Raw genomic sequence first — 24,766 nt, forward strand, 5'->3', positions numbered from 1 at the left:
TTGCTCAAGGAGGAGCACTGTAGAAGACAGTGAGTTGGCATATGTATACCTGCTGCAAGGTAATTGCCTGGCACATCTTAGCTCAGAGAGTGGGTTCAGGCACAATCTATGATTGCCCCTATTTGAAGTGTCCCTAAGAAGGTCCCTTACTACACCTTCCTAAAACTGCCCTTTATTGGACCAAATCTCCTCTTTCCTCAGTGGTGTTAGAAAATCGGACACAGAGGAGAGTGGTTTGATGTTCGCGCTTGGATGAAATGTAGATCCTCTTTGGCTAAACCACCATTTGCCCCAGTTCTCAAAGTGGATTTAGTCAAGGTAGTGCTTTTCTCTGTTTCTCACCACTAGTTGAAAAGGCAAAAACAGTTCCTTATGGTAACAGATGGGACACAAGGTCATTCCTGAGTGTGGGGATATGATGTGGCAAAAGGAAGAATCGAGATCCTTTTCTTGTTAATATTTTTCCCTCCTGGTCCATCTTTTCCATGTTCCCCCAAATCTTCACTATTCAAGAAAGAATGTCCCCACCTTCCCTATGACCACCTTCCCTATGAGCTCCAAAGAGAATGTTGGCTGTTACAGGGCCCCCTTCATGGGAGAACTACAGGATCTGCAGTCAGTCTGCCTGGTTGGCAGTGTGGCTCCCACAATAAGTAGCCTAATGACCTTGAGAAAATTAATCTCTCTTACTTAACTTCCCTGGATAAATGTGACCAAAAGAATGCCTTGCTCTTGCCTCTGCATCTCAGACTCACAACTATCCTTTCTTTATTCTCTCATACATTACATCCCAATTGCAGGTTCCCCACCACCACCTCTCCTCCCAGTTCCTCCCATCTCTTCTCTCCACCCCACCCCAGATCCACTCCTCCTCTATTTCCCTTAAAAAGAAAATGGAAGAGTAGGTGTCCCAGGAATCTATTAGTTGATTCTGTGAGCCCTCTTCTCATGATTTCCTCAAACCCTCTGGCTCCGATATTCCTTCCTCCCCCTCTTTCATGCAATTCCCTGACTTTGGATCAACCATCGGTTGCCCACATCACCATAACCCCAGCATATCTTGCAAGCAGGGCAGATTGTTTTTGTGTGTGTGTGTGTGTGTGTGTGTGTGTGTGTGTGTGTGTGTGTGTATTTGTTTATTTATTTATTAAAAATTTCCACCTCCTCCCATTTCCCTCCCACTCCCCGCACTGCCCCCCTCCCTCTCCAGTCCTAAGAGAAGTCAGGGTGCCTTGCCCTGTGGGAAGTCCAAGACCCTCCCCCCTCCATCCAGGTCTAGGAAGGTGTGCATCCAAACAGACTAGGCTCCCAATAACCCAGTACATGCAGTAGAATCAAAATCCGGTGTCATTATTATTAGCTTCTCAGTCAGCCCCCATTGTCAGCCATGTTCAGAGAGTCCGGTTTGATCACATGCTCATTCAGTCCCAGTCCAGCTGGCCTTGGTGAGCTCCCATTATATCAGTCACACTGTCTCCATGGGTGCATGCAACCCTCGTGGTTCTCCCTCTTTCTGCTCTTCATCTGGGCCTTGGGAGCTCAGTCCTGTGCTCCAATGTGGGCCTGTGTCTCTTATCTTCATCCATTGCCAGATGAAGAGTAAGGCTCACAGTGAGCCCGTCCATGCTGAAGCGTCCAAGCCCATTGCCGTTGTCCTTGGTTTCTCAGTCATCCTCCACCGTCAGCCACATTCAGAGAGTCCGGGTTGGTCGCCTGTTCCATCAGTCCCATTCCAACTGGACTTGGTGGTCTCCCGTTAGTTCTGTCCCACTGTCTCAATGGGTGAACGCACCCCTCACGGTCCTGACTTCCTTGCTCATGATCTCCCTCCTTTTGCTCCTCATCAGGACCTTGGGAGCTCAGTCCAGTGCTCCAATGTGGGGCTCTGTCATTTTCTCCATCCAACGCCAGGTGAAGGTTCTATGGTGATATGCAAGATATTCATGAGTATGGCAATAGGATCTGGACATTTCTGTCTCCCTCTCCTCAGCTGCCCAAGGAACTAGCTGGGGGCATCTTCCTGGACACCTGGGAACCCCTCTAGAGTCAAGTCTCTGCCAACCCTAGAATGGCTCCCTTAGTTAAGATATAGATGCCCTTCAGTGGAAGAATGGATGAAGAAAGTGTGGAATATATACATATTAGAGTACTACTCGGCGGTAAAAAACAATGACATCTTGAATTTTGCATGCAAATGGATGGAAATAGAAAACACCATCCTGAGTGAGGTAACCCAGGCCCAAAAAGATGAACATGGGATGTACTCACTCATAATTGGTTTCTAGCAATAAATAAAGGACATCGAGCCTATAATTCGTGATCCTAGGGAAGCTAAATAAGAAGGTGAATCCAAAGAAAACCATATAGTTATCCTCCTGGATATTGGAAGTAGACAAGATTGCTGGACAAAAAATGGGAACTTGGGGGTGGGGGGGATGGGGGGAAGGGAGGATGGGGAGAGAAAAGTGTTAAGTGGAGGATGGAGAGAGCTTCGGGGAATAGGATGGTTGGGATATAGGAAGGGTGGATATGGGAGCAGGGCAGATTGTAGGCAAAGATTGTTGTGACTGGGTTGATTTCCAGTCCCACTGCTGTGAGTCTTGCCTGGTGATAGAAGACGGCCAGTTCGGGTTCTATATCCCCATTACTAGGAGACTTCACTAGGTTCTGTTTTGTAGATTCCAGGGAGCTCCCTCCATACTAGGTTTCTGCATTGCCCCCCAATACACTTACTCATAGTGTTCATAGAAGCCAGAAACTGGAAACAATATAGATGTTCCTCAACAGAAGAATGTATTTTTTTAAATGAGGTATATTTGCAAGAGTATTACTCAGCTTTTAGAAACAATGAATCGTAAAATTTTCAAGCAAAAGAATGGAACTAGACAAAATCATCCTTAGTGAGGTAACACAGACCCAGAAAGACAAGCATGGTATATACTCACTTGTAAGTGGACATTAGTTTTTAACTAAGGATAATCATCCACAGATCTAGAGAGGTTAAGTAATAGGGAGGGATCAGGCAGGGATGTGTGGATCTCCCTGAGAAGCAAAAGTAGAATAGATTTTATGGGTGGACTGGGAGCAGGTGGGGATGGGAACAGGAAGGCTCAGGTGAGGGGTGTAGTGTTAATATGGAGAGATGACTAAATTGGGGGACATATAGAATTGTTTTAAAAGACAGAATCCCAGCCGGGCATGGTAGCACACACCTTTAATCCCAGCACTTGGGAGACAGAATCAGGCAGATCTCTGAGTTTGACTCCAGCCTGGTGTACAGAGTGAGTTCTAGGACAGTCAGAATTGCATTGAAAAACACTGTCTCAAAAACAAACAAACAAACAAAAACCAGACAGGATCTCATGTAGTCCATGCTAATCATGAAATTGCTATGTAGCTGAGGATGATCCTTCTATCTCTGTTTCCCACTATGTGGTACTGGGGAGCAAACACAGGGCTTCATGTATTCTGTGCAAGTACTCTACCAACTGAGTCATATTGCCAGCCCTATTCATTTCATATGATAATAGAAGTATGGACAAAGAGTTGCCAGAGCAGACAGCACAGGCTTGGAGAGATTCTGAGTACTGAGATAAGGAACACAAGTATTAGGCTGTCAGGGTCATGTCATTGGGACGCAAAGCAGTGGAAGATGCATAATGCTCATCTCCAACCACAGATAACACCAAAAACAAACATGTCCTATGATTGTCATTGGGCCAAATCTCACCCAAGGTAGAATAAAATGGGCTTTTCTGTGTGACTGTTCACTCAACAGTCATGTTGGTTTGACTCATTTTCCAGCATGCTTCTCTCCACGGGCCATCCTTACTGGAGTCCCATCTTCAGTTTCAATAAGCAGCATGACTTCTCAGATGGAAAGTTTCAGAATGACAAAGTGCTGGGGATGCAGGGTGAATTCAAAACCACTTTCAGCTCGTCTTAACGTTTTCTTCAAAAGCCAGTGAAACATGCTGTACCCAACCAAGCCAGCACACAATGCTCAATTCTGAGTTTGCTCTAAGATTCTCACAGCCTTTAAACAAGAACAAATTTTCATCAAAATTTCTTTTGTGACTTTTTTTTATTGAGGATGGAGAATCTGTTTAAAAAAAACTCCTCTGAATAGTTATTGAACATTCATATTAAATACTAGAGACTTTGGGGGGCCCTTAAATTTTGAAAAACAGCTACTTTTGTTTTATCCAATGACCTTCTTTAGCTAGACATGGCCCCTGGAAAAACAGAATGAAAAAAATGGAATCTCAAAGCATCAATATTCAGAAGAGAAAGGGAAGGGGAGAGAAAAAAGGAAGATCTCATACCTCAGATTCTGTTGCCAAGGGCACAGAGGGTGGGGACTCAGCTGCATATTACCATCTCCCTTTATGCTCCTAGGATGTGGATTAGCATCGTTAAGCAATAGACTTCATCTCCATCATCCCTGCAAGACAGTCACACATTCTACCTAACCATACCTCCTTAGTTCTGATAACACAACAACAGTGTTGGCCCAGAAATCTATCATGTCTCTTACTGTCTGGGCCAAGTGTTTCCAGGTTCTCGGTCTTTTATTTAAAGAATTGTCCCAAAGGTGCTCACAGACTGCAGAGTAGCAAGTAAACTTTATTTAAAAGCAAAACAGTAACGCAGATGAAAAAGAGATGCCCTGCCAGTTATGACACCAGGCTGTGTGATTGAGAGTACACAAGGGCCTCTGGTTGTTGTCTGTGTCTTCCTTGACAGCGTTCAAGAAAAGGAGTTAGATTGTGAAAGCACTTCATGTCCATGTTTCTCTGTTTTGATTGACTGGCATGGATTACATAAAACTGCTCACTGCAAATGCCTCTTGCTGGGATACATCTGAATTTAATAATATGCATATCAAATTATGCATAGGCATAATATGGCAAACTGGATGTTCCCTATAAGTTTATTCAAAGGACACAGTTTGTCTTATTGAACATGCAGCCAAAACTAATTCAGGCCAGATGGACCCATCTCCCTTCATTTCAGGATATGCTGTAGGACATTTTTTAATCAAACAGGACATTATCAAAGAGTTGTTAAGGGGAATAGCATATTTACATTGTTTAAAGCAGATATACATGCAGGTGGGGCATTCCAGAAGGTTTCCTAGGTTCATCATTAGAAGAGGAGTGTGCATAGCCAAGCCAAATAAACTCAGGTTGCTAAGCTTGCCCCTATGTTTGCCTGCCTCATTACCTGTCCCCTTATGCCTGTGACTGATCCAGGGATTAGAGGGGATCAGAACAGCAAGAGAGAAGAGCCTTTCCGTTTGTTTAACTGCCTTATTGATACTTGATTCTTCTCTTACACATTAGAACTTACCAAACAGATGGGGACGCACATCACTTTCAAAGACAGCCCATGGTTTGGGATAGCAATAGAAGAGAATATTGCAGATCTCCTGTGGTTCTCACTTATGGATCCCAATTCTTCTTGTTGGAACCATTTAAAGAAAATCAAAACCCTCTTCTGTGTGACAGCAATTCTTATTCATGCCAACAAGAATCTGTGCTTCCTGGTTATTCTTTTTTCCTTAAGGCTTACTGGTTACTCCCTCTCCTGCTATGATTTCCCCATAGTGGCTAGTCTTATCTCTGTTCACATTCCAGCTACTTCCAAATCTCAGAAATCTAGATGTCAAGAACAGAATGTGTATTTGAAGAGGAAGGATGCCACACCCTTCCTCTTCAAACTATACCTCTGTTGGCATAGCCTAATGCTAAATTAGTTTCTGATAATTATACCACATTTTGGCTAAAATAATAATAAAACCTGTGATTCTTACATGCATTAGGTTACATCTACTTTAGAAATTGTACCATTGACTTTTTAGGTCCTCAAACAGTTTATCTTAATAAATTTATTTTTTAATTGAAAATAGATTCTTCTCTCACACAATACATCCCAATCAAAGTTTCTTCTCTCTCAACTCCTCCTATCTCCCTCCCACCTCCCCTCACCCCCAGACCCACTCCCTCTTTATTTCCTCTTCAGAAAAGAGACGGTCTTCAAGAGAGGACAGCCAGATAAAACAAAACAAAGTACAGTAAGACAAGGTGAAAGCCCTCATATCTAGGCTAGACAAGGCAACCCCATAGAAGAAAAAATTTCAAGAGCAGGCGAAAGAGTCAGAGATGCACCCATTCCCACTGTTTTAGGTCCCACAAAACACCAAGCTAACAGCTATAACATATTCGCTGAGGACGTGGTGCAGACTCATGCAGGTCCCATTTGCTGCTTCCATCTCTGTGAACCCTACATAGTCGATTCAGTGAGCCATGTTCTTTCAGTGTCCACCCCCTCTGACTCCTACAATATTTCTTCCCTTTCTTCTGCACTGTTCCCTTCTCCCTCCCCTCAGAGAGATAAAGGCCGATAGAGACCCGATAGAGGCCTCCAATTTAGACTCTGTCTCCCTGACCCTCTTCCATCTGCTGCTAGAGGAAGCCTTTCTGCTGATGACTGCTGGACAAGACATCAATCTATAAATATAGCAGAATATCACTAGGAATCATTTCATTGTTTTGTTTTGTTTTGCCAGTGTGTTTGGTTCTACCATAGGTCTCTGGACTATCTAGTCTCCAGTTCCCTACCATCCAGGCAGTATAGGGCAGGGCTCTCTCACGAGGGGTGAGTCTCAAGTTAAACCAAACATTGGTTAGCCATTCCCATGTGTTCTGCACCACCATTGCCCTAGCACATCTTATAGGCAGGACAGATGGTAGATGAGGGGTTTGTGGCTCGGTTGGTGTCTGGGTTTGTTTCTCTTTCTGTGGCCTGCAGAGCACCTTCCCACACCAAAGAAAGTAGAACATAGGGGTGAAAGCTCCAAGCCTGTACCAGATCGCCCTCGCTATGTTCAATGAGCTAAGTGGTTCTTTTCCTCAGCAATGGGGCCCCCACTGTTAGTTTTCAGAGGGTGACCTTCTGTCCTAGCATCAACCTGGGTGTTTCAGAGATCTCCATGGAACCTCCTCAGCCAACAACCAAATGTAACCCAATCCCACCACTGGAAGCCTTGCCTGACTACAAAAGCTGGCCAGTTCAGACTCTGTATCCGCCATTACAAAGAGTCCTCACAAGGTCACCCACAGATTCCAGGAAGTTTCCACTGCACTGGGTTTCTACACCACTCTCGCAATGCTCCATTTCTACTTCAGGAATTGTGACTTTTTAGGTCCTCTAATAATTTATCTTAATAAATTTATATTATTGGCTTTATATATCTCACCTAACAAGATTTTTATGGATCATGAGTCTGGATTCCCCCATATTCATGAAGTCTGCTGTGTTATATCAAATTCTGACTCTTCTTGACTATTAAAGAAAATTGGAACTGGATAAGACCCGGGTTATTGAATCATTCACTAACACCATTTATATATAGTGGTCCCTTCAGATATGAATTCACCTTTAGGCTAAATCTTCTAGATCATTTGCAAGAATTTCAGGAGAGGACTCATGTCATGCTGAGGTCACACTGTGCCCACGCAAACTTTCTGTTCTGAGTCTGGTAGCTTGGTTATAAAAGGAAGATATATTTGTTTGATAGCAACTGTTTTGAATGAGCCCATTAACTAAATGAGTTCTGGTATCGGGGTGGTGAATACATATTCAGGAGTACATGCAGGTGTGCGTGTATGTGGTTCTCGTGCTTGTATAGCAATTATACTCAATAATTTTTTTGAAAGATTTGGAAAGCACCCATCAATAACGGCTCCTGATAGCATACCTGAGATGAGAACCATGTTTGATTTTCCAGGAAAGTGGCTTAGATTTTTATATTTGAGAAGATGGCTTCCCTTTGCCAGCTGGGACCCAGGACTACTGCCCTGTGGAGAAGCTCCACTCTGTGTTCCCAGTTGGTTGGTTTCAGTATGACAGAAGATATTTGCCTTTGGTACTGAGAAAAGCTGTCTACCAAGTAGGCCCTCTCATGGTGAGATACTGCCACCTAATATGTCACAGTGAGTGCCTGCCAGATTCCAAACCAAGCGCAGCCATTGTTTTCTTATAGGGAGGGGATGCGGCTCCATCAAGTTCCTCTTAGTGTTATCATCATCATTGGTCCCATCTGCCACTGTAGCACTAGGATGCAGCTGGCTTTAAGTGTCCATAAGTGAGATGAGAGCTCTCCAGCTACCTCACAGAACCTTTGAAGGGAAAGCCCTAGTCACATGGAAGGGTCGGGCACCCTGGTGCCTCCTCACGTATCCACATATACAGTCCTTTTCTGATTCAAACCCATCTGACTCCTTGCTGATGATCAGAGTGGACGGAACCTGAGGCTCAGAGCCATGCAAAACGGTGTTGCCTTGCAGTGGGGTAGCACCATAACAAAGGGAATTGGGAAGAGCTTGCGGTAGGGTAACACCATAGATGAGGGAATTGGGAAGATTCTAGATACTTTTGAAGAGAGAAATGTCATGACTTGCAAATGTGGGAGGGTGAGGGGAGGAATATAGATAGATGCAGTGGCAACTAGATTTTAACTTCAGCCTTTGGGAGGTTTTGCCACACTAAATTGGAAAAGTGCTGGATAAGAAGGCTGGGGGCAGGTGAGGGAAATGAGTTCCATTTGTAAAGGATGATTAAGAGTAAGATGCCTGTTAGACAACTTGCCAGGGATCAGAAGATGACATTGGATGTATGAATCTATACTGCAAGGAGGAAACTAGACTAGATATCTAAACATTGGAGCTATTAAGTGCCATAGTAAGACCAGATAAGACAGTGCTGAGAAATTTGTTATTGACCACAAGGAGCATTGCACAAGTGTTGTGTTAATTCCCTTGTCCATTCCTAGGGACAAAGAAAATTCTTCCTTAAAAGGAACTATACCTAGAGTCCTTTGAGAACATGTTATATGGGGGCAAGCGTGGGCTGATCCCATCCTCCCCCATTACCCAGTGAGGGCTGCTGGTTCACTTGAATGCCAGCAGCAGCTCAGAAAGTGTCATCTCCAGGCACATTTCCAATGCAGTTAATCATGTCAATACCTATAAATAAAGTGCAACCAACAGTCACTTTAACAGCGCATGCTAATTATCAGTAGGATTGTCGCTGAAAAAGGGCCTCTTTCTCTTCTCCCCCCTTCCCCCCTCTATCTCTCTTTCTCTCATGCTTTTTATTTTTTGCCCATTTTGCCATGTCTTGGGGGTAGTATCAAGAATGCTATCAGAGTGTCTGAGAAGATGGGGTGAGCAGATCATTAACAGAAGCCATGTTAGAAAAGGATTACATTGGGTTTGGACCCTCAATGTAATTGTTATGGGTGACAATAAAGGACATCCAGGAGAAATCTTACAACTAGGGTTGCACTTGGTGCTGTTTCTTACAAGGTTTTATTTTTGAAAGGGGTGCTTTAAAAACAGGGTTTCTCAGAGAGCCAGACACAGTCAAGAATATGGTGCTGGGAAGAAGAATAGACAAGAGATGAGAAGTTCCACAGCCCTGTGGCTCATTGGCCTGGAGCTCCACTACCTGGACAGCAAGCCCCAGGCCCCTGCCTTGTCTCTCTTTCCACAGTGCTGGGGTTACACGCTAGTGCCAGCACACCAGGCTTTTCGCGTGGGCTATGATGATCTGGACTACACTGCCTGAGCAATCACCACAGCCCCTATGTATGATTTAACTTTCATTATCATCAGCCCTGAAGAGAGAGAGAGAGAGAGAGAGAGAGAGAGAGAGAGAGAGAGAGAGAGAGAGAGAGAGAGAGAGAGAGAGAGTTTAGGTTTTTTAAGACAGGGTTTCTCTGTATAGCCCTGTAGACCATGCTGTCCTTGAACTTGGCGATCTACCTGCCTCTGCCTCCAGAATGCTGAAATTAAAGGCTGCACCACCACCACCCGGCCCATGTTCAGATATTAATCTCCCAAAGGAGAAATCTGAGAAATGACATTGTTCATCTAATGTTAAGTGGGCAGTCAAGGCTTTAGTCAGTCACATTGTATGTCCAAGCTTCAGGGATTTTTAATACAAAGATTTAGACCATTTATTTTTAATGCCACTATTGAGATAGTTTTGTTTAAATTTGTCATCTTATAATTTGCTTTTTATTTCTACTAGATTTTTCTCTTTGACCCTGTCCTCTTCCCATGGTTACCTGTCTTTTTTTAATTACTGAGTATTTCCACACGCCTATATTATTTCATATTTTTACTTTTTAGCCACAAACTTCTTGTATTATTTTAGTTCTTTCTTTAGGGTATGTATTACACATCCTTAACATATATAAGTCAACTTAAAGTGATGTTATTGTACTTTTACTATACATCATGAAAAAAGCACATGATTTTAGTCTTATCTTCTAGTGAATAACATCAGTAAAATGAGAATTTTTTAATATTTAGTTATCAATCCTAGGGATGACTCCAACAACCCCCTTGGGTTATGTACCCATTTTGTCCCAACAAAGCCCAATGTAGCGAATATAATATTGTGCTTAGCAATTTCCGGCAGCATTCTTTAGGATATCACAGAGTGGAAAAGGAATTCACTAGGAGAATGCAGGAAGAATATGAAGTGCACTAGCCAGCCGGAAAATACAGCTAATATTGACTACTACAGGCACAGTCAGAGAAAAAAGATTAAGGTTTGGCAGACAGAGAACTTAGACACACTTCTGGGCGTTTCCCAATGTACCCTGCTGACGGTGCTGCACTTGACCACACCAAGCAGGAGCAAATGAGGTGTTTCCCTACATGGCATTTCCTTTCCCCACTATCCTCCAGGGCACTCAGTACTGGTGATACTTCTGCATTCTGATTCTCTCTGGCTGAAATAGAAGGCAGGTATTCCACCATTTCTTTGTATTTGGCTCTTCTCAGCATTCCGGAAAGATGTACTAAGAAACTCCACACTCGGATACATGTCTTTCTCGACTCTGGCACCACTCACATTGGACTGGATAACCATGGCTTACCTGTGTACTGTTCTTGCAGTGAACCTGGACTATATCTATCTGTCTGTTAGATGTCAGTAACACATTCCAGTCCTCAAAGGTGACAACCAGAAGCTCTGGATTGCGTCAGATATCCTCTGAGGAGCAAATTCACTTCTGATTGGGAAGTACTGATTCGAATGTTTGTGAATATAGAGATTCTACAGGTTCTTGACCCCAAACCTGCATCAGCTTATGGTGAGAAAGGAACATTACCAGCAAATGCCAGTGGTCACCTGGCCCACTGCCTGGGAAGCTTATGGCTCCTCAAGGGATGGCGACTCTGGGTTACTATTGCAGATTCAACCCCAAGACAGTTCTTCTAGCCAAATAAGACATTGTAAGAATAAGGAAATGAGGGCATGGAAAGATGGCCCAACGGATACAAGCTCTTGCTGCTCTTGCAGAGGACCCAAGTTCAGTTCTCAGCAGCCACGTGATGGTCCACAACCACATACATTTCCAGTTCCAGGAGATCTGCTGCTTCACTTCTGATTTCTGTGGACACCAGACAACACGTGGTGCACATACATATTCACAGACAGAACACATGCATAAGATAAAATAGATAAATCTTATAAAAAGTAAGCAAATGAATAGATAAGTGAATGAATGGATGGATGGGATCCCTAACGATTGTTCAGTGTTACTCTGAGGAAGAGTGGCATTAGGTTGTGTATATAGGAAGGGGGATATTTTATTGCTTTACTTAAGTCTTTCAATATTCAAATTTGACTGTCATTTTACCTATTAATACTTAATTTTCTGTATTGTCCAAGAGTGTCAATATGTACACATGAATGCAGGTGCCAGTAGCATCAGTTCCTCTGGGGCAGAAGTCACAGGTGGTTGAGCCTCCTGATGTGGCTGCTGGGAAGTGAACTCAGGCCCTCTAAAGAGGGGTCTGCACTCTTACCCAATGAACCATCACTTCAGCATCATTTTATTTCTATTTAATTATTTTATAAATAAATTACTTCTATATGTAAAATTTTAAAAATTGTTTGCAGGATTTCTTTTTATTTTATTTTTGAGACATGATCTCATGTAGCCCACTCTGCCTTTGAACTTTGATGCTGCCAAGGAAAACCTTGACCTCCTGATCCTCCTGCCTCTACTTCCCAAGTGCTGTGAATGTCCACTATCCCTGGTTTATTTGTTGCATGCTAGACAAGAACTGTACCAACTGAGTAATCCCCGCCCCCCCCCAACACACAAAATTTCTTTTTGAATCACTTGAGGGTCAAAAACATTCATATTGATGGTTATTTGTTTAACTTTTGTGTTTAAAGGATACACTTAGGGATTTTAGTCTTAGAATTCTGTTGTTGTTTTTTCTTTAAACTCATGAGTATACAGTCTTAAAGTAGAAATATTTATGAATGGAACTCATAGTGGGGAAGAAAACACCACCACATACTTAGTACATAGGACAGAAGGAATCTGACACTTCATATTTAACTATGTTCTTCAAGAAGTAGAATAAGCACATTTCACATCTTTCAGAGTGGGGTACACAAGAAATAGATGCTGAAAGAATTGACTATGGTACCTTCATGGGCATGATTTTTGCCAATTTCAAATTGGGATTCTCTGGGCAAAATGAGGTAGGACAAGAGAGCAAGTGCTGTGGAAAGGAAGTCTAGAAATCAAGGACACAGGAGTGGACTTGAGTATAAAAAGCAAAGAGAGGGTTAGGCCTCCTGCAGAAGGGAGCACAGCATCACACAGCAACATGAACCTGCCAGGTGTGAAGCCTCTCTCCTGTGCAATGCCCCCTAGTAAGACTGGCCACCAGGGCTCCTGAGGTCAAGGTTCCAGAAACCAGGACTGCTTGGCCTGCAAGGTAAGGTGATTTTGTTTGCATGAGCCCGGCAATGCTTCTAGACACAGACCAATTCATCTGCCTTAGCTACCAAACAGATCCTTTACCTCCTCCTCTCTGTGGAAGCAGTCAAGCCAGGTTGTTGGCAAGGTGACCTTCCAAAGCTGATCTGAGCTTCCAAAAATAGAAGCATCCTCCAAGAATCCAGAAGGGGAGGGGAGGGGAGGCTGTGGATGTTGAGGCCAGAACCCAAGTCCCTGGAGCACTGTCAGTATGAAACCGTATTAATTAGACACAGGCACCCAGATCCATAACCTCAGGTGTCTCACAGAAATTGCAACTAAATGAGCTGGCTTTTTCCCTCTTCCTAGTTACACTCTCCCGGGCTTTAGAAGAGGGCAGAGGGCAGGAGAAAGATTCCTATATTCTGACCTATTTGGATCGGCTGTACAGTGCCCAAGGAGATGTCTTCCATGGGATCCCAGTAGAGGGAATGGACCTCATTCAGATACACTCAAAATAGGATATGGCTAAGTGAGACCTTGAGAAGCAGACATCAGGGCTCCCTAAAGTCTGGGTTTTGAACTTTTCTCCCTGCATGGACATTGTGCAGGACGAGGTTTGTGTCCCAGTGTGTCTGATTATGTGGGAACTGAGGTCAGAGGTTGTCACTACCATACTCATGCAATATTCTTGTCCAGAGTTAATTAGGAGCTAGAAGATTCCATGATCTGATGGAACCACGTGTTACTGATCTGCAGAGGTTGTTTGCAATACTAAGGGTACAAATGGCAGTGAAGAGTGTGGAAGAGACTGACTGGGTTATCTGGAGTGTAGGGGGATAGTGTGGCTCATTTGACCACTCTGTGTAAATGGGCAAGCATATAGGTCAGAGTGAAGCCCTGCTGGAAAGGTCACAGGAAGTTGAGTGGGGTTGCAACTAAGTGTCTGAGCTCTGCTAGGGTGAAGCCCTGTTAGGCTTCTCTTTGCATGGCTTTGTCCTGAGAGCTCCCTCTGGATTGCAGCAGCCATGTAAATAGAGCAACGTGGAGGGGCACTCTGAGAATGCTGTGTTCTGGACTATGGGAACCTGTGTGAGGCTGGACATGTGGGCTGGGTGTGTGGCAGCTTCCTGCGGACAGCCTCTTCAGCTCTGCCATCCTAAATATGAGTTGTGCCATCCCAGCAGAGGGGTGGTGTTTGGGTGTGACATTAGGACCTCATGAGCTGACCAAGAGGAGCAGAGAGTAGCCTTTCAGACCTGCCTGCTGCTGAGCCTCCTGCACACGGGCTGAGGACGGTTTCTAATGCATCGCTCTGTGCTTTCTGAACAGGACAATGTGGATCTGGGGGAGCTTATGTTCTCACTCTGCTATCTTCCAACGGCTGGCAGGCTGACCATCACCGTGATCAAAGCAAGGAACTTAAAGGCAATGGACATAACGGGAGCATCAGGTGGGACATTCATCAGTTCCTCACCTAGTTCTCATTCAGTACACTGTCAAGTTGCTATTGTGGTACCTTGGGTCTGGAACCAAGTTGCCAGGTTTAACCACATTCCTGACACCTCTAAGTGCTGTGTGACCTTGGACCAGTCACTTAACCACTCTAGGCTTCAGATTCCCATCTGTAAAGTGAGAGTAAGATTTGCCCCTGTTGAGTTGTTGTATAATGAACCATGTTAATATGTTTAAGATGTGGCATATTAACATGCTACATGATGTGGGCTGAATCTTGAGTCTTTTACTACCCGCATCTGGGACTCAACCCACAGTTTGCATATTCTGAGGTGGTCTACCAAGTTAGGCCTTTTCTCAGACTTCCCTATCTTGGGCTCATTGAAAACTGGAGACAATTCTGACTACTTATAAAAGTGAACTATGGCTTGGAATTTGTTTTCAGTGAACCAGGCATGTGCCTTTAAATTGTAAACCCTGACTCAAGATGTCTCAATATGCAACTCACACTGCACATTCATACCAGTCTTGGCCAAGTAGTCACTAATGCACAGACCACTGGTACACAGACTGACTGAATTCAAAGAGCCTGAAATGTAGTGTATTCATTTGTTGTTGCTGGTGTGTGTGTGTGTGTGTGTGTGTGTGTGTGTGTGTGTGTACATATATAATATAAGCATGTACATATAAAGACCAGGGATCAATCTCATATGCCACTCCCCAGGAGTCATTTACCCCCTAGTCCATCACTACTGTCCAGCTCAAAAGGGATTCCTCTATCTCTCTGCCTAACCACATGCCACCGAGAACTCACCCCTTCCAGAAGGTACTTTAAGCCAGAGAAGCTATATCATTTTTCCTTTCTTAGAAACAGCCTAGAGTATAGAACATAAACTATAATAACACCTTAGAGTAAATGTCATCCTTGACTTTGGTTTTTAAGAAAGGTTCTCCCATTGAGACCTGGGCTCACTGGTTAGATCATAACTGGGCAGCAAACACCAAGGATCCTCTTGTCTCCACTTCCCTTGCACTAGAATTACAAGTGCATGCCACCCACCATGCCCAGATGTGTAAATGGAAGACAGTATGTAACTCAAGTCTTATACTTGCATGGCAAGGTTGTTACTGACTGATTTTACTCCAAGCCATTGATACATTCTATGTTCTACCCTCCAAGCTGTTTGTAAGCAATAAAAGAGATATACAGCTCCTCTTACCTTCTGTACAGCTTAACATGCCTTCTGGAAGGGGTGAGGAGTGAGGGCAGATGTGCTGAGGAAGAGAGATACAGGATTGCCTTTTGAGCTGTATAGTAGTGAGGGTCTAGTGGGACCAGAAGTGCCGCCTCCAGAGCACAGCCAGCCTGGTCACCTGTCACTCTGCCATGGTCACCTGTCACTCTGTTCATGCTATGAACAGTCCCCTGTCTTCTCTCTTACTGATTAGTGAGCAGCTTCTCCCTTTGCAAACAGACTTACAGGAGCTCCCAGTACATAAGGCCATCCACCCCTACAGACTGTCCCATTCTCTAGAAATTTAGAACTCATAAGGCTAGAAGCATTCTCCTTCTTAGAGGCCCATTCTTTAAGCAAAGAGCTCCATGGGTATCCCAGAGTTGGGGTGCTGAGTCCTGTCTCCCACTCCTGGGAAATGTCTGTTTCTCTTCATTTCACAGGCAGGCGGGTCCTGAATTCTGGTTGGAATATTTTATAATTTGGCAACAGATGTGTTCACCCTATTTTTAAATTTCATGAATTTTGAGGAGACAGTGTCCTGTGTTTTTTCTTGAAGGAATAACTTAATTATTCTAAGTAATTGCTGCCCACATCACATATCACATGAATTAAAATCCCCCAATCTAGTCTCCAGACAGAGGAAGAAAGTTTCCCTTCTGGTCATGCACGCCCAGCGTCTGCATCTGTCCTCACAGTGCCCTGTTCTCATGCCTGTGCAGATCCATACGTGAAAGTCTCACTGATGTGTGACGGCCGGCGACTGAAGAAAAGGAAAACGTCGACCAAGAGGAACACGCTTAATCCCGTTTACAATGAAGCCATAGTCTTTGATGTCCCTCCTGAAAGCATCGACCAGATTCACTTGTCCATAGCTGTCATGGACTATGACCGGTGAGATGCCAGGAGCTCTCTCTCCCTCCCTCTCTCCCTCCCTCCCTCCCCCAGCCCTGTGTGGGTGTGTGCCCATGCATGCACACACAATCTCTGGGCAGGAAGAGTGGATTAGGGAGCAGCCATTATGCAAGGTGGGGTTCCAGGACACAGGAGGTCACACTGTCCACACCATGCTGTCCTCTCACTACAGAACTTCTAACATCTTCGCCCCTCGCTCCCTGTTTCTTATCTTTCTTCTTCTCCGCCCTGCCATGTCCCACTTCTTTCCATTCCCCTTTCTGTTTACATCTTGGTATCTCTGTGTGTCAAACTATGGTCCCACAAGTCTTGTTTTCCATTGAGCAGCCTGACTCCTTTAGTGGAAAGCTTCTATCCCCAACACAAAATGATTACTTTAGCCACGCCACCAATGTTTCTAAATATATAACTTCAGTCTTTTTTTTTCTCCTTGCACTGTGTTTAATAAAGATCATTTCCATCCACTTAAGTCTGAAAGCAAACACAGAAATGTTCTCTTGAAAATGCTAGGATCAGTATAGATGACAGGGTACATTAAAATGTATAAGATGCTAGACTTTTTAATTAATACAGCACAGAGAAGATATTTATAGCCTGCATTGTAGCCAATTGTGTATTTAAAGGATAGATTTGAAAAACAGACATTTTAATATGCAAAGGAAGTACCAACAGGGAATTATACATGTTAAACCAGTCATTAGACTGAAATGCAAAGTCTCTTTTTAATTAGAAACCTCCCACGTGGTCTGAGCACAATTATAAAAGAAAAAAATCAGTCTGGCTTCTAATATAATCTCACAAATATTGCTTGTAGCTAGAAATTTTTCCATCTACCTCTGAAATGTTAGCACAGCGACATAGTGACCTCAATGCTTTCCCAGTAGATCCTTACAAGAAACATGCCTTGTCTTCAGACACATTTGTACATGAGTACGACAGCCCATGCGGGCCATAGGCCTTGTCCTGTCTTCTCTGGACACACACAACACCACAGTGCCAGGTCCCAGGAGGGGATGCTGCCCACCAGCTTGGAAGCGAGGCTGGTATTTCCCAAGCTATTGCCAAGGTTCCTGCATCAACAAATCTGATTATGTGATTTCTGATTTAATTTAATTATCAGTAAACTCATAAATCTGGCCTGGAAAAATCCACGGCAGTATCCACAGGGTCTCTGCATGCATTTGATTTTAATGAGCATAGACTTAAATATCCCAAACAATCCTTATCTCTTCTCCTTCTCCCCACACGAACTGAACAGAAGCCACTCCTCTTTGTTGGGAGGACAAAGAGATTATCCCAAGAGTCGAAAAGTGGGCCACATACTTTCAATTATTTCAAGGGACTAATTTTTATTTTTTTACTAAGGGAAAAGTAAAATGACAAAAAGCAAGACCTGCTCACAAAAAGTTTCAAACTGTTAGCCCTAAGTTAAAGGATCTGGGTGCCTTCCACAGTTGAGAACCCAAGTTGGCTCAAAGAACCAAAGCCGAGAGTAGAAAGAAAGATGTGGAAAAGATGACAGTGGTGGTCCCTAATGAAGTAAGGAACAAGAAGATCCAGTAACCCTCCCCGCTGGGCTCCTCGTTGGCATCTTTGGTTGCCTCTTATGGAAATTGGAGTGGGAGTTACATCAGTCACTCCTTCCTAAGGGCTTCCTTTCCATTCGGTATCTCTGGAAGCCGGCTTAGCCTCCAGCCCCAGAAGTGATATCATTACCACACATCAGGGAGTTCTTTGGACAAAGGTTCTCAGAACCAAATGAACCCATGTCAGTGTGAGGAAAGTTGGATACAGTCTTGCACCCTAGATCTATCTGCTGTTTAGCCTAGACTGTAGTTTAAAATTAGATAATTATTTTTTTAAAAAAAATAGGCCACTACTTTTGAATTTCTTCCACTCATTTGAGTTGTTGATTTTACTTCTGCATGCCAAAATTTTAAGAAAAAACTATTGTGGCCCATTTTCACAGTGTAGGTCATAATGAGGTCATTGGCGTGTGTCAAGTAGGCAACGAAGCTGAGCGGCTGGGCAGAGAGCACTGGAGTGAGATGCTGTCATATCCTCGGAAGCCCATTGCACACTGGCACTCTCTGATGGAGGTAAGATCTACCCAAACATGCTCCACTCTGTGGATTGCATGGTTTGCTGCGAAAGTGTAAAGCTGTTGACAGCATAAATGTGCCAGGCTCTTTTGTCACTAGCACTGTCCCTGGTGACATTTCCCAGGACTGATGGAACTTGCATGAAATCTGAAACACAATTAATAAAAACTCAGTGAGAGAAATCAGGGTTCAACCTAAAGACCCAAAAAGCAAAGCAGCCAACCACTGGTTCTTACCTTGGCCTCAGTCCGAAATGATGATTCTGCCTCCAGGAATTGCAGAATGAGATTGTGTCTGAGAGCTATCTCCTCCCGTTTTATAATCCTCTCTAGGACTGAGATTAAAGTCATGCACCACTAGGATTAAAAATATACCCCACTGGTTTTTATGGCAAACTAGCATGGCTGCTGGGATTAAAAGTGTATATTATTGCTTTTTGGTCTGTAAGGCTGACCAGTGTGGCTGTTTAACTATCCCGATCACGAGGCAAGCTTTATTTATTAAAATACATTTGAAATACAACTATATTTCCCCTTTTGTCTAAAATGAAAAAGAAGGCTATAACTAATATAAGTACAATAACTATGTACAATGTATACAGGCAATAAATATATCAACAATATAGTCCATTTTCATTTGACAAATTCAGAGAAAATATTCCATATCTATCCTATCTTGGTGAGTCCAAAGTCTTGTACCTAATTTACTTTGTATCATAACTTACTTTTTGCATCAGGTAAACAAGGAAAATTATAACTATCTAGTCATCAAATCCCTCAAAGACCCAAGAAGGAAATAATATTAACTGAGTAAGCAGGATGTGCAAGCAAATGACTTCCAAAAAAAGTCAATGACAGAAACAGCTGGCTGCCTGGACAGTCACCTAAAGTTCCTCTGCAACAATGGGGCATGCATCTTCGCCCTATAGGCCTAGCATATCCAACAAACCTTATTTACTCTCAGATCTTCAGGCAAGCTTTATTTATTAAAATACAATTGAAATGCAAATACAGAAATCTGAGGTTCAGTATATTCTTCCCACCAGCCTAGGGTGTTTGGGTCAAGGATCATCCCTCATTTTTATTGTCTTTTTAAAATTGATTTTTAGTGAACTCTACATTTTTCTCTGCTCCCCTTCCTTCCTCTCCCCTCCCCTTCAACCCTCTCCCAAGGTCACCATGCTCCAAATTTACTCAGGAGATCTTGTCTTTTTCTTCTTCCCATGTAGACTAGATCCATGTATGCCTCTCTTAGGGTCTTCATTGTTGTCTAGGTTCTCTGGGATTGTGATTTGTGGGCTGGCTTTCTTTGTTTATGTTTAAAAACCACTTATGAGTGAGTACATGTGATAATTGTCTTTCTGGGTCTAGGTTACCTCACTCAAAATGTTTTCTAGCTCCACCCATTTGCCTGCAAAATTCAAAATGTTATTTTTTTCTGCTGTGTAGTACTCCATTGTGTAAATATACAATTTCCTTATCCATTCTTTAGTTGAGGGGCATTTAAGTTGTTTCCAGGTTTTGGCTATGACAAACAAAGCTGCTATGAACATAGTTGAGCACATGTCCTTGTGGCACGATTGAGCATCCTTTGGGTATATACCCAAAAGTGGTATTGCTGGGTCTTGAGGAAGGTTGTTTCCTAATTTTCTGAGAAATCACCACACTGACATCCAAAGGTGCTGTACCAGCTTGCATTCCCACCAGCAATGCAGAAATGTTCCCTTTATCCCACAACTTCTCCAGCATAAGTTGTCATCAGTGTTTTTGATCTTGGCCATTCTTACAGGTGTAAGATGGAATCTCAGAGTTGTTTTGATTTGCATTTCTCTGATGACTAAGGATGTTGAACATTTCCTTAAGTGTCTTTCAGCCGTTTTAGATTCCTCTGTTGAGAGTTCTCTGTTTAGGTCTGTACTCCATTTTTTTTTTTTTGGATTTTTATTGTCTTTTAAAAGGAACAGGATTTTCTGACTCCATGCTACTTCTCTGGGCTGACTTTTGGAGGGCATCTGCATGAGGCAGAAAGGGAATCCTCTGTTCTAGGACTATCTCTGTGAGTCTTCTATTGGCTGACATCAGGCTCAGGTTTATTTAATAAAAATAACAAAGCACAAAACAACAATGTGTGGAAAGGATATGCCTCTCTTCCTTACATATACCAAGTCCAAAGGAAGACAGTGTAGGGGGCGGCACCATGGTCAACAGAAGCCTAGACTTCTCAGATCTTTCTTGTTAACTGTCCCAGAAATTACTCATTATGCAATGTAGCTGCTAAACTCAAAAACATTTTGTCTTTTATGTCACAAAAATATGGAACAAGGCAAGGGTCGAAAGAACACACAGTGCTTCTTACTGAGTTCTCTTTGAGATCTCACAAGACATTGCTTCTCAGAGCTTTGGACATGTCCAGTTTCAGAGGAGCATAATAAATGTATTTTTTAATTATGTGCCTATCTAAGAAGTAGGGCTTTATTTTCCATGAAAGGGAGAATGCATACTGGCCACCATCCTGCCACTTTTCCCTCCCCCACCTTCTTCCCTGTCCCTTCTCCTTTCCTCTTCTGTGTGTCCTTCCTTATTGACAAAGATATTTGGGCATTCTCCTAAAACAAATTGTGATTGAGGAGCATTTCTGAGGATTACATGCCATGTAGACACGTGAAGCACACACATGAGCGAGAGGCCACTTTCTTCTTAGCTCCTATAGACACTGCAAAACAGAAGTGTCTTTTGAAAACTAAACTTATTTATTCATTTACTGATTGGTGGTGCCCATGAAAAGGCATATGCGTGAAAACCAGAGCACAGCTACGGGGAGTTGGCTTGTTTCTTACACCAAGTATGTCCTACAGATAGAACATCAAACTTGGAACCAAGAACCTTAGCCCACTTGCCATCTCATTGGTCCAGGAGAGGAAATGGAATGTGAGTCATTAAAGTGCATAACCATAAGCTTTGTCCTTCACAGAAAGAGCAGAACACGTAAGAGAGGTGCCCCTTGAGCTTGCGGGAGGCCAGAGCTGCTGGGAATGGGAGCACCAGGAAACAGGCAGAGGCCCCTGACCAAGGGTGTGTGGGTTTCAGGCAGAGAACTTTCTTCTGTTCTCCCAGTGTAGGCAGCTTCTCCCCACATACACACCCGAGAGGTCTCTCTGCCCTTGACAGTCACATGAATGTGACGGGGTAAACATGCAGGCCACCTGCGAGAAAGAGGAGCTCTAGCCCAGGCCTACAAACAAGGGCCACCGCCTCTGCGGGAATGCTGCATGAAAGAGACTCCAAGCATGACGGGGACTAGTTATATGCCATGATAGACTAGGATCCCCTGATTTTCAGGTTCCTGAGTATATCTCTGCCCCTGGGCCACAGAAGCTAAACCTTTCTTTTCTGGCATCAAAATTAATCCCTAAGGGAGACCTCAAGACCTGTGAGCTGCTTGAGAAAGAGCCAGGGGACCTATGCCTCATTTCCTCAGCTCCTGGTGGAATTCTCAGAGGAACCCATACACGGACTTAGTAAATTGCCCAGTGATAACTGGTGAGTGGCAGTGAGAACCGCTGTAGTCTACTTCTTGTACCCTTGGAAGTCACTTCTGACTTAAATTCTCCTTTGCAATCAGAAATGTCAAAGCTCTGTGACAAAGATTGGGAGAGGAATAAGGTCTACAGGGGATGAGAGATGAGTCCTGATCCAAGCAGGACTTTCTCGGTGGCCTTGGCAGACAGTAACCCTTGGTGGGGTGTGGCATGTCAGCTGTGGGATAGGAGGCACCATAGAGCTGTCCTCCACTTCAGAGGGAAGAAGGCTGTGCAACTTACATCCCTGGGAGGAGCTCCTTAAACCCTTAGCTCTCAGCATTTTGCAAGCCTGTATTCAACAGTTATGTAACTGAGAAATAAGCATCATGAGGGTTAAAGTAATGAAACCTGGGAGTCATTTCTACAGTGGCTGGAATTACTTCAGCAAACACAATGGCCATTTTTCAATGGTTGCAGCGGAACTAAGGAAATGAAATGCCTATGTCCCCGATATGAAAGGCAAGTAAGGCTGCTCATTCCCTGTGGTCTCTTGCCTGTCTTTGAAGTCATGTCTTGAACTCTGTGATCCATCTCTAGAGGGGCAATGCTGCCTTCCCTTTTAAAAATAAACATGTAGCTGGCAAAATTAGGGCAATGGTACCAGATGAGATTAAAGAAAGTGGAAGATGAACTGTTCTCTGTCAGCCACCGTATGGATGGAGGCGGTCACAGGGCAGGTCTGGGAAGTATGTGTGCTGGAGTTGGATGGACCTAGATTCACACTGCTGTGCAGCCATGTGCTGGTTAATTGTTCTTCACTTTTTCTTATCTGTAAAGTTGCCATAACTGCCTATCTGTAAGAATCACTGTAAAGCCGGGCGGTGGTGGCGCATGCCTTTAATCCCAGCACTCGGGAGGCAGAGGCAGGCGGATCTCTGTGAGTTCGAGACCAGCCTGGTCTACAAGAGCTAGTTCCAGGACAGGCTCCAAAGCCACAGAGAAACCCTGTCTCGAAAAAAAAAAAAAAAAAGAATCACTGTAAATATTCAAGTTTTGAAGGGGTGGGAGAGTTGAGGTGGGGCTCACATAGCCAAGGCCTCCTTTGAGCTTGGTATACAGTCAAGGATGACCTTGAGCTTCTAATCTCCTTGTACATCATAGGTGCTAAGAATATAGGCACACACCACCAAAACCATTTTACACAGTGTTGGGGATCGAACCTAGGTATTTTTATTTCTGAGCAGGCACTCTAGACACTGAGCTATACCCCCAGCACAGGTCAAGTTAATCTATGAGAAATGCACCTCCATGGCTGGCATTTAGCCAGTGCTTGGTAAAGTTCTCATTATTGTGCGTCATATTCTGGTGAGATACTGTGTGCCCTCATGGGACTCTATAACATAAGGAAATGTGTTTTTCTTGGTGACAGCTAGGAGTACCAGTAAGCATCATCCCAGGTTGGAAGAGTGGCTCACTCAATACTTGACTGGACATGGATTACAGATTTTTTTGTTTTGCTTTTATTTTAAGACATGGTTTTTCTGTGTAGCCCTGGCAGACCTGGAACCCACTCTGTAGACCAGGCTAGCCTCAAACTCAGAGATCCCACCTGCCTGTGCCTCCCAGATGCTGGGACTGAAGACATGTACCACTACCACCTGGTTCAGGTGTACAGATTTAAGGTCTACTTCCTTTCTCCTTTAACTCTGCTCTAAAGATAGCCTGCTATTATGCTCTCCTAAACCAAGACCTGCTTAATCCTAGGCTTCTTGGTGTGTGTGTGTGTGTGTGTGTGTGTGTGTGTGTGTGTACATACATGTATGTATGGATCACAGGGTGGAGTGAATAAGAGTGAGCATGTGTTGGGATTTCGTGTGTAAGAGGTTGGCCTGACAGAAACTCCATGCTGCTAGGGACCAAGGGACTAGGTTAGAAATGAATCCCGATAACTGCAGATACCTGGCTGTCTTCTCACCGCTGTATCCAACATACCCTGACATTGCCAGGGCAGGTAGCAGATGGAGTCTTCAGAACCAGTGAGTTCAAAAATCTGTTACTCTCCCTGGGCCTCGGTATGGCTTCACTGGACACCCAAAGGTCAGCCAGTACCTTTCTCTCTCCTCTTCATAATGTCATCAGCTTAGAAAGCTGTGTAAGCTCCCCAGAGCAGTTTTCCCGGTACTTAGAGGTAAGAATGTCCCTTCCGTGGGACTGCAGGAGATGACAGAATGCTAAGGGCTCCCTTATCATAGCATCTTCCTCTGTGTATCCATGATAAGACGGTGTTGATCAGGTTATGTCTTCACCCCTTCTCACTCTCCTGACAGTCAGGTTCACCTGCATCCAGAGCTTTAGGAGATTAACATGGGAAAGTTCCTTGTTTGCATGGCTTCCCTGTGAAGTGCTACATAATGTCTGGATTAAGACTTGGAATTATGGGAAACCAGATACCATTTGGTTAAATTATGTTTTACTTTTCTGAAATGATAAAGAGAATCAGAATATATTGTGAAGGTTTTATATTGATTCATAGGATGCAATAATAATGTAGAAAGGAGCGGCGGGCTGCGTCCCGCCACCCGGCTAGCGTTGGGTGCGATCTGTAGATGGAGCGGCGGGGCCATGTCCCGCCACCCGGCTAGCTTTACCCAAAATAATTACATGGAAACTGTATTCTTTTAAACACTGCCTGGCCCATTATCTGTAGCCTCTTATTGGTTAATTCTCACATCTTGCTTTA

The 24,766-nt window shown here is 43.8% G+C and overlaps 1 protein-coding gene across 1 annotated transcript in view; it reads left to right on the top strand.

Moving 5' to 3' along the window:
* The window catches only part of Syt9 (synaptotagmin 9), a 174,245-nt gene that overhangs the window by 102,552 nt on the left and 46,927 nt on the right, over positions 1 to 24,766 (top strand). The window contains 3 exon segments of the mRNA XM_038342902.1: positions 14,132 to 14,252; positions 16,212 to 16,383; positions 18,374 to 18,503. Of these exon segments, the coding sequence (XP_038198830.1) occupies positions 14,132 to 14,252; positions 16,212 to 16,383; positions 18,374 to 18,503 (423 nt within the window).

Source organism: Arvicola amphibius, chromosome 1 (assembly GCF_903992535.2).
Source record: "Arvicola amphibius chromosome 1, mArvAmp1.2, whole genome shotgun sequence".
In the NCBI taxonomy this organism is placed as follows: Eukaryota; Metazoa; Chordata; class Mammalia; order Rodentia; family Cricetidae; genus Arvicola; species Arvicola amphibius.